Source organism: Papaver somniferum, chromosome 9 (assembly GCF_003573695.1).
Source record: "Papaver somniferum cultivar HN1 chromosome 9, ASM357369v1, whole genome shotgun sequence".
NCBI classification, from domain to species: Eukaryota; Viridiplantae; Streptophyta; class Magnoliopsida; order Ranunculales; family Papaveraceae; genus Papaver; species Papaver somniferum.
The window spans coordinates 26,812,920-26,822,289 of NC_039366.1; the positions used below are offsets into that span (position 1 = coordinate 26,812,920).

The following is a 9,370-nucleotide window of genomic DNA, read 5'->3' on the forward strand; positions in this document are numbered from 1 at the left end:
GCGCGCGTCTCTTTTGCCTTGCCCAACATAGGTAAAAGGTGAGAAATCACTTGACGCCTTAGATCGAAGAAGTGGTTGGACGATATTTGGGAGATTTTGGAGCCATCCTTGGATCGGAAGGGCCAGTAATCGTCGCCGCGTTACTTTTCCGTGCCGAACCGACTTATTAGGTTTTATTTATTTTCCGGTTTACTTCTATTATTAATGTGAAACTTCCGTCAACGGAAATCAGAACTGTCTACATCACAATTCTAATAAGAAACCACTGAAGAAGAAGAAAAGAAAAGAAGAACAGTAAGAAACCACTGAATATCGATTCTAAGCCCTAGTTAGATTATTGATTCTGAATACTGAATCTCAGTATTCTCCTCACTCCTCCCCATTACTTATCTCAGATTTTTCTTCTTACGAATTTATCTAGGTTTTTCTATTGAATCAACAAAACCGGGAATCGCATACTACTGGTTTGCATCTTAAATTTCCTTTTCAATTAGCAATGCTGATTTAGTATGGTGATGAAAATGTGGAACGTTTAGCAGAATTCTTGAAACAAAACCCCACTTTAATATAGTGAGTGATAATGTCTCAGTTTGAATTACTGCAATTGATGTAAAGATTTTATATGTATGATTAGATTGGGGTATTTATTGTTCGTGAAATTATGGGTTTTGTTTTTGGAATTGGTTTGCAGACATTGAGTTAGGCTTGAGAAATTTATGCTAACTGTTGTCCAATGACCCAGAAAGAGAATAGGTATGAGTTATGTTAACTGGGTATAAGTGCAGTCTGATAACCATCAGTTCTAGCAATTTTGATATTCTTTTTAGGTTACATTTCAGTATCATTGCAGTGGGTACACTTGATACAATTTGATACAAACATAGTAATTAGACTGCACCGAACTGGGTATAACTGCAGTCTGATGCTGGAGCAATTTTGATATTCTTTATAAGTTACGTTTCGGTACCATTGCAGTGGGTACACTTGATACAAACATAGTGGTTAGACTGCACTTAACTGGGATAAGTGCAGTCTGATGTTTGAGGAATAAGCCGGATTATTTAGGTTTTAGTGTTGTGTCTGGTTAATGCCAAAATCAGTGAATTAGACTTCTGTTTCGTTTGTGTTTCTCCAACCCAATCTATTGAAATTTAGAGCTTAGGATTGATAGTACCACAATTGTAGAGCTCAAAATTTGATGGATCTTATGTCGTAATTGTGGGTACCTTCATGAAGCTGTTAAGGTTTTGAATGACAGCTCTTTACTCGCATACAACGTCTCTACAATTATCTGTCAACTCGTGCTATTGACTCCCTTTCTGTATCTTGTTTCTTCTGTATCACTCAAATTTGCCTGTTGTTACTGTAACCAGAGGCTCTTGCTGAAATCTAAGGCAGTATGAATTACTTTACAAACAATCATGTGGAAGAGCGACGAGTGGCTGAAGAAAAAGAAGATGAGGATGATGAGGAGGGAAATGAGAATGATATGGAGGCTTGGGAGAGAGCTTATGCAGAGGATAGATCATGGGAGTCTCTGCAAGAAGATGAGTCTGGACTCCTCCGCCCAATCGATAACGATGGTGTACAACATGCCCAGTACCGTCGCCGCCTGAGGAACCTCTCTGCTGCGTCTGCAGCTTCTAGGATCCAGAAAGGTCTCATACGCTACCTATACATTGTCATTGATCTCTCTAGGGTACGGTATTTGATTCTTTTGTTATTACTATTCCAATCAAAAATTTAAGTTTGATTTGTTGTATGTTAAAAACTTAAGTTTGTTTTGCTATGTCCCTAGTATATCAAAAACTGTTTTTCGCTTTCTTATATATTTTGCAGACTATTATTGCCTCATTAAATTTGGCATTCACGTTAGAACCTGATGAAGTTAGAATTTGTTAACCATGGACAGGCAGCTTCAGAGAGGGATTTTAAGCCAAGCCGGATGGCAGTGGTTGCCAAACACGTGGAAGCTTTCATTAGAGAGTTCTTTGATCAGAACCCTCTTAGTCATATTGGTCTAGTTACTATTAAGGATGGGGTAGCTCAGTGCTTAACTGACCTTGGTGGAAGTCCTGATTCCCATATAAAGGCTTTGATGGGTCAGTTGATCTGTTCGGGTGATTCCTCCCTTCAGAATGCCCTAGATCTTGTTGAAGGCTATCTCTGCGGAATTCCCTCATATGGTCACCGTGAAGTCCTATTATTATATTCTGCTCTCACGACATGTGATCCTGGGGATGTAATGGAAACCATCAAAAAATGCAAGAGGTCTAAAATTAGGTGCTCAGTTATTGGCCTTTCGGCAGAAGTTTTTGTATGTAAACATCTTTGCCAAGAGACTGTAGGGTCCTACACCATTGCGTTGAATGAGGCAAGGCAACTATGTCATATAAGCTTTCCATTTCCTACTCATTTTCCTCATAGTTTGATGAGCTACATTTCTTTTTCTCTTTCTCAGTTTCATTTTAAGGACTTGTTACTGGAGCATGCCCCTCCACCACCAGCAATAGCAGAATTTGCTGTTGGGAATTTAATCAAGATGGGTTTCCCACAAAGAGCAGCAGAGGGTGTTGTCTCTATCTGTTCGTGCCACAAGGAAGCTAAGGTTGGTGGGGGTTACATTTGTCCAAGATGCAAAGCACGTGTCTGTGAACTGCCTACAGAATGCCGAATTTGTGGGCTGACACTTGTTTCTTCACCTCATTTGGCAAGATCGTATCATCATTTATTCCCGATAACTCCTTTTGAGGAGCTGTCACTTGCGCTTCTCAATAGTTCACGTCACAAGTTACCGAAAACTTGTTTTGGTTGCCAACAAAGCCTTGTACCTTCTGGTAAGTGCCATTCTCCTACATTAAGCCGGTATTCCAACACTTTCTGTTTGTTATTTTTGATACGTGCACTATAATGATTACATATAAAGACAACAATAAAAGTTCAGATAACATATAATGCTCCCAATTGCCGAGGCAGGCACTTGTTTGTTTGTACTTTGACTTCCAAGTTGTAACCAACTAGACAAAGAAAATGGTTGTGATTTTTATCTATATCAAAGATCATAAGTTGTTTCACCACAACAGGTAAAAACAATTGATCCTGAACTGTACAATAATGACTTGAACACATTTGTACAAAAGTATGAAACAAATTTATAGTCCCTAGTTGATTTTGCATTTATCTGGAATTTTCCATACACTGGGTAGTTCTGTGTCTAAGTTGTTCTAATTTCGTAAATGGAAGTTTAAATCTAATTTAGGCATGGTTTCACTCTCAGATTTATGGTATTTTACTCCTTGGGATATGGCCTTCTTGCTGCCTAATTCTGTTAGTTAATAAATGTTCTTTCAACATTATGCACTCCAGCTTCTCACGAGTTAATTGGCTTTGTGGCACAGGTAACAGGCCTGGCCTCCGTGTTGCTTGCCCCAAGTGTAAACAGCATTTCTGCTTGGACTGTGACATTTACATGCATGAGAGCTTGCACAATTGTCCAGGTTGCGAGAGTCTTCGGCATTCCAAAACTGTTAACAATATTGAATGATTTTTTTGATTCAAACAATAGTGAACATTCCCCCGAGTTGAGATGGGTGGAGTATCAGAAATAGTGAACTCCACTCAATTAATGGAGCTTGTAGTTGTAGCTATCAATTGAGTTTTTTCTCAAATATCTTTGTACTTCTCTTCTTTTTTTTTCTTTTTTCTTTTCTATCACATGTTCTTGAAAGCCCTTGGGCAATAAAGAGGGCACACTTCCTGTAGAGTACTAAATCTGATTAGCAAAGTTTGGTATTAAGGCTCAGACTCCCGAATCAGTCTTGTCATCCTATTGGTTTTCACTAACAAGTTGCAAAATTTAGTATTAAGGTTCAGATTCCAGAATTACTCTCGTCATCCCACTGATTTTCATCAACAAGTTGCAAGTATTGGACAAAACACAAAAAAAAGGCTCTACCATGTCTCTATTATATTTTCTTGTAAAGATTACCAACTTGAAAATACAAAAAGAAACACAGATAAAGTTTTAATGGTTGCCATGTTATGCAGTTCTGTTGCTTGTCAAAAGAGTTGGCAACTTAGAGAGCTGAAAAATAAAATGTTTTCACCGCTTTAAGTGGGAAAACATCTTGAATTCATGTGGTTTCCAATTCCGTAAGTTCTCCAGTAAATAAGAAACAACAATTTGTTTTTCTTTTAAATTTCTTTTCACTTAATGGGTGTACAGACAAAATAATTCCACATATATCTCAGGTTTCTCGTTCCATAGAAGATGCGACTGAAACCGCATCGCAGCTGCTGCTCTCAGCAAGACTTTGTTTCCTTTGAGCTTGTAGTGACCGGCACAAGGACTCCAGCTTTTCCTTTTGGTTCTTCAGTTTCTCCAGTTGCTTCTTCATATGTTCTCTCTGTTTGTATGAACAGAGGCATAAAAATGAGTTCAAAAACCACTTTCAGCTTTACCAAAAATGAGTTCAAAAACAACTTTCAGCTCTACCAGCTGATTAAGCACATAAAGGGAAATTATTACAGGTGGAATGTTTTTACACTGAAGTGGTCAAGTTATTCAACCTAAGTTTCACTTTAGCCTGTTTCAAGTAGTATGAACTTAAACCACTATGTTTTTTTACCTTTTCCATGTTAGATATCAAGATAAATTTGTTCAAATATTTTATACCAAATACCGAAGTGTGACGTGTAAGGCAAAGAAATAATGGAAGACATGATTAGATGCCCCTCCATACGTTTTAAAAAACAATTAAAGAAAAGCAACACTTAGTTTACCTCTCCAACAAGTTCTATGAGAGTGACATCTGTCTTCTCGCATTTGCTTTTCAAGAAAATGTTTTCCTTCTTGAGTTCTTTTATTGATTTCGCCATCTATTTTAACAAGAGAAGAAAAGTGAGATGCCGAGAACTGAGAATTATATATTTCAGATAATTTCCTGCAAAATTGGAATTTTTAATGAAGTCTGTCTTTTTACCTTCTCAATCTCTTGCTTAAAAGTTTCAAATACCTCATTACTTTTTAGCAAGGCATCCTGCATAAAACATAACGTATTAACCTTGATACAAAAGAAAAAACATGTTCTGATAATGACAGCGGAGTATGTAAGAAGCTGACCCCATGCAAGTTCAGGGGTTAACAAGGGGAGAGGTTGATCTGGAATTTGGGAGAAAAGAAAAGACCAATCAAGCACACCTGGAATTGTTGAAACTTTTCTCCATCAGCTGATAATTGTAAACGAAGATTCTTTTCTGTAGCCAATAGCTGCGACACTTGCTCGGCATACAACTTCATCTGGGTTTTTTCCTGATTCGATTTCTCTTCATGCTGCTGAATTTTAAGATCCGCAATCTGGAGTTCCAGTGATTTCTGCTTTAGCTACATATCGAAGTTTCAGAAAACAAGTTAGTCACAATAATTTTATTCTATGAAGCATCATAGACAAACAACTTTGAATACGACATCTGAAAGTGCAAAACATAGCCAAAACAATGGTGTACCTTATGGGTGAACTGCTGTTCCGAAACTGTGTATTGATCACAGAGATGCTTCAACTTGTTTCTCAGCCTGAAGAAAAAATGGAATGTAATGTAATTAACGACTCCAACCATTAATAGGTAATCAACATTTGTTCAACTGCAAATGAAGATACTGGAGAGAACATGATACAGATTACTTATCAAAAGCATAAACCATGAGGCAGAGAAGAAGATTTATTAATGATGTAGTAATAGGAGGAAAAGGCCGAGGGAATTATTCAATCGTTTGCCAGATCATAACTAGACAAATGACATCAGTTGCCTAAATTGAAAAGTTCTTTCTGCATTTCCATACATCAGGAATAGACCACAAAGAGCAACGAAGTCGAAGCTCGGAAACTTATTTATTGATATACACAGAATTGAACTGAAGTATATTGATAGTTACTAATAGAAATCTTACATCTCATTCTCCTTGAGTTGCAAGAGACATTCATCTTTCTGCCCTTCAAGTTTACTGCTTACATCCTACACAGCAGATATACATATTCGTGAAGTAACGGAAGATGCGAACACGATAATAGTAGAAACATAATAAAGTATGATGCTTCGATGCGAATTGGTATATTATGTGTATAGAAATGCATTACTAAGATATTTTTCATCCTACTACTTTCGATAATATGTCCCTTTCAAATTTATGTATTCGCTACATCAAATGTTCGGGAAACTGAATGCATACCTACCAAAAAGAAATTAGCAAGTCTATTACAGTCCAACACATTACATATGTGCGGATTACGATGAAGACATAATCATAAACATAGGTTCTCACTGACGTATTTCCATAAGCATTTCTTCTTTATGTAAGGGTCATGCACATGGGGAAAGGTAATACAGGAGCAAAGAGGGCATAATGAGAAAAAGGAAAAACCGAAATGTATATCTGTGAACCACAATAGTAACAATCTTCAATACGACATGAATCCTGAACGATAACACAGATGAAATTACTCATGAGATCATGTATCACATAAAACACAGACCTTAATTGCATCATGGAACTTGGTAGATAGTTCTGATCTCATATTTTGGCCCTCTGTTGACACTCTCTCGCATTCGTCCTGCATATATGAGCAACAGACACTGTTATTATTATCTCCAGAACAAAACAATTGAGATTTATAGTGAAAAGACTCGGAATAGCCTAAAAAAAAGCAGTTGAGAGAATATGTTCAGCAAGGAAACTGTACCATCAGCAGTTTATTTTGACGCTGCAACTCCCTACATAATGACTCAAGCTTGTCTCGAACAGAAATAGCTGCAAGATGAGGACAAGAAAATGAAAGAACTTTGTATTAAACTTGGAATTGCAATTGAGAAGTGCTGATGGGATTGAGAGAAAATTGATTCGTAAATCTAAGGCATGGGACTCCAGTATCAAGATGGACATCTAGTTTCTGAGATTTCTAACCAACAATCATTGTGCACCGAACGTTAGCTTTAGAATATGAATGCATTCCACTATCAAGATAGACATGCTAGTGTCTAAAATTTCTAACCAACAATCATTATGTACCGCACGTTAGCTTTAGAACAAGAATGATTTTATCATAATTATTTTTGAAGGCACCACGATATCATTAAGGCTTAAGCATCAAAATGGCGAACATGAACTCATGCGCAGGGTACAATATCACTAAATTATAAATCTAATTGACTTTTGTTTTCCTTTTGAACAATGAAAAGTTAATGGAAGAATAAAAGGTTACGGATGATTGTAGGCAGGAACCAAGAATTAAAACTTTGGTTAGGCTCACCTGCATCTCTCTCGGCAATAACTTGTTGATACTGTAAAGTGAACTCTAGAAACTCCCTTTCTGTCTTGAACCCACGCTTTACACTTTTACGCTTCACATCAGAGGCTTCCTGAGGCATCAAAGTTGGCAAAACAAAGCGACATAAGCCAACATAAAGTAAATGTGTTTGGCGCAGAAAGTCTTCCTATATATTGGTAAATAGCACTAACACTCCATAACACAACAGCGATCCTATATGAATGAAATATTTAAACGGGGAAATAGGATATTACTGACTAGCTTTTTGTTCTTCAAAGATGCTGCAGTTTCTGCTGCACTCAACTCTGAACCCACTGCAGTTGCTGCAAACAGAATATGCAGAAGGTCATAAAGAAAACCATATTGAAACTCAATGCATCTCCCGGTTAACAATTGACCAATCTACATAACAACAACACTAAACACTTTCTTTTCCTTTCTGGATTGCAGCAATTCATACATACAAGACCAATCCCCAAGTTAATAACTAAGTTCATTACAATATAAGCGTACGCCTCAACATAACAAAACAAAAGACAACACAACCAAAAGGCCATTATTACCTTTCACCGGATTCTGAGAACTCCCTTCAAAATGCTGGTATTGATGCCCATTCCCAGAATCAGAAACAAACCCAATCGAACCACATTCCGTACTCTCCGCAAAACTCCTATTTACTATTGAATCTTCACCATCCTTCTCTGATAATGCCACAGGAAATGTTCTCAGTTTCTCTACCTTGACATCATATCTGCTGTCTGTAACCGTAGAAGTATCCGAGGTATCCAGTACAGCATCACTACATTGATCAAGTTCTAATATTGTATCTTTATAATCAGGAGGTGATTGTGGCGATGGTGGTGAAGGCGTTGATTCTTCATGTTCAAAATTATGAGTTGTTCTAGGTTGTTGTTCTTCTTGTTCATTAGAACTCTCAACAAATCCATCTGGTAATGAATCTACTTCAGGTAATTGATTTGCCTGTGAGTTCTCCATTGATCTGAATCTAGACCTAGTAATGATAACAAATGAATACACGAACTAGTAATTAAGTATATGTAAATGAAATCAATGGAGAAAAGATAAAATTACCAGAGAGATGAAGAAATATCAGAGAAGAAGAAGATCGTCGAAACCCTAAGCGCGAGGAAATCTTGAAGGCGGGAGGGAGATGGATAGAGGGAGTCAGAGAGAAGGAGGTGATCAAGTGTAAATCAAGTGTGAGGAGGGATCTTTTACGTTTCTCCCAATAGTGAGTTCACTCTCCGAGTTATGGCTGAGCAGCTGAGTTATGAAAATTGAAATACGCTCCTAGAAAAAAAGTTACTATTGCTATTTTTTTCTTTTAATTTGACATATTTTTTTTGGGTTAAATGATGGTTTCACTTTTCTAGAATTGGAAGTAGTATATTGTTTTTTTTTGAAGCAAGAAGTAGTATATTGTTGTTGGTTATCGAATCTGTGTTTCATTATCAACTAATATGATAGGTATATTTCAAGCATTTTTGATTTAACGGTTAACAACCAACCATTTTACATGTAGTTTATTATGATAATTATTACAACAATACTTGATTAGTGAATAGCTTATTCGAGTAAATTAAAGTGATAAATTAAAGTGATAAACTGTCATCCATATTATTTAATAGATTTGGATGTTGCTAAACCAAAGATGTTCAAATAATTCGCAAAGAAAAAAACATTAAAATTGTAAGCGAGTGAAGTCATTTATGTTTATTTTGATGGAAAATTGAAATAAATTAAAAACTAAGCCTCGTCTTTGAGTGGGCTAGGCAATATGCACAAGGACAACCAAAATATAATAGCTTGATAGTTTCTACCACAGCCGGGACTTAAATATAAGTATTCATATTACAAGTTCTTGAGATGAAACAACAACAAAAATGTTGAATAATGGAAATTAAAATGTTTATACTCTTGCATCGGTCATGCAAGAGTTCTCAAAAATTACAAGGTTTATCTTTTCAATTTGTCTCAAAGACCCAACCTTTTGGGTTGACCATTATGGGCATATCAAGTGTGGGTAC

General features: G+C 36.7%; 2 protein-coding genes across 4 annotated transcripts; one reads left to right on the plus strand and one right to left on the minus strand.

Annotated features, from left to right (window-relative positions):
* Nucleotides 1-211: 211 nt before the first annotated feature.
* Nucleotides 212-3,666, plus strand: LOC113310329 (general transcription factor IIH subunit 2-like). Of its 3 annotated transcripts, none has more exons than XM_026558962.1 (5): nt 212-570; nt 1,374-1,699; nt 1,913-2,374; nt 2,462-2,837; nt 3,399-3,666. In XM_026558962.1, exons 2-5 carry the CDS (start codon nt 1,400-1,402, stop codon nt 3,542-3,544), a joined length of 1,284 nt encoding a protein of 427 aa, XP_026414747.1. In that variant the 5' UTR covers nt 212-570; nt 1,374-1,399; the 3' UTR covers nt 3,545-3,666. The 3 variants fall into 3 exon arrangements, with proteins under 3 accessions (XP_026414747.1, XP_026414748.1, XP_026414749.1); XM_026558963.1 differs by having other exon boundaries at nt 212-464; XM_026558964.1 differs by having other exon boundaries at nt 268-294.
* Nucleotides 3,667-3,999: 333 nt separating this feature from the next.
* Nucleotides 4,000-8,555, minus strand: LOC113310328 (alpha-taxilin-like). Its single transcript, XM_026558961.1, has 12 exons — nt 8,415-8,555; nt 7,886-8,334; nt 7,581-7,645; nt 7,305-7,413; nt 6,738-6,805; nt 6,531-6,608; nt 5,948-6,012; nt 5,506-5,572; nt 5,201-5,383; nt 4,983-5,039; nt 4,783-4,878; nt 4,000-4,406 (listed from the first exon to the last, which is right to left on the minus strand). Exons 2-12 carry the CDS (start codon nt 8,316-8,318, stop codon nt 4,248-4,250), a joined length of 1,380 nt encoding a protein of 459 aa, XP_026414746.1. The 5' UTR covers nt 8,319-8,334; nt 8,415-8,555; the 3' UTR covers nt 4,000-4,247.
* Between the last annotated feature and the right edge of the window lie 815 nt (nt 8,556-9,370).

Bases quoted from the DNA above. Each gene is read 5' to 3' on its own strand.
- LOC113310329 (XM_026558962.1), top strand. From the start codon at position 1,400: ATGAATTACTTTACAAACAATCATGTGGAAGAGCGACGAGTGGCTGAA. The intron at 1,700-1,912 runs GTACGGTATTTG...AACCATGGACAG, and splicing joins TTGTCATTGATCTCTCTAGG to GCAGCTTCAGAGAGGGATTT. The intron at 2,838-3,398 runs GTAAGTGCCATT...TTTGTGGCACAG, and splicing joins ACAAAGCCTTGTACCTTCTG to GTAACAGGCCTGGCCTCCGT.
- LOC113310328 (XM_026558961.1), bottom strand. From the start codon at position 8,318: ATGGAGAACTCACAGGCAAATCAATTACCTGAAGTAGATTCATTACCA. The intron at 6,013-6,530 runs GTCTGTGTTTTA...TCTGCTGTGTAG, and splicing joins AGTTCCATGATGCAATTAAG to GATGTAAGCAGTAAACTTGA. The intron at 5,040-5,200 runs GTGTGCTTGATT...TGTTTTATGCAG, and splicing joins AAAAGTTTCAACAATTCCAG to GATGCCTTGCTAAAAAGTAA.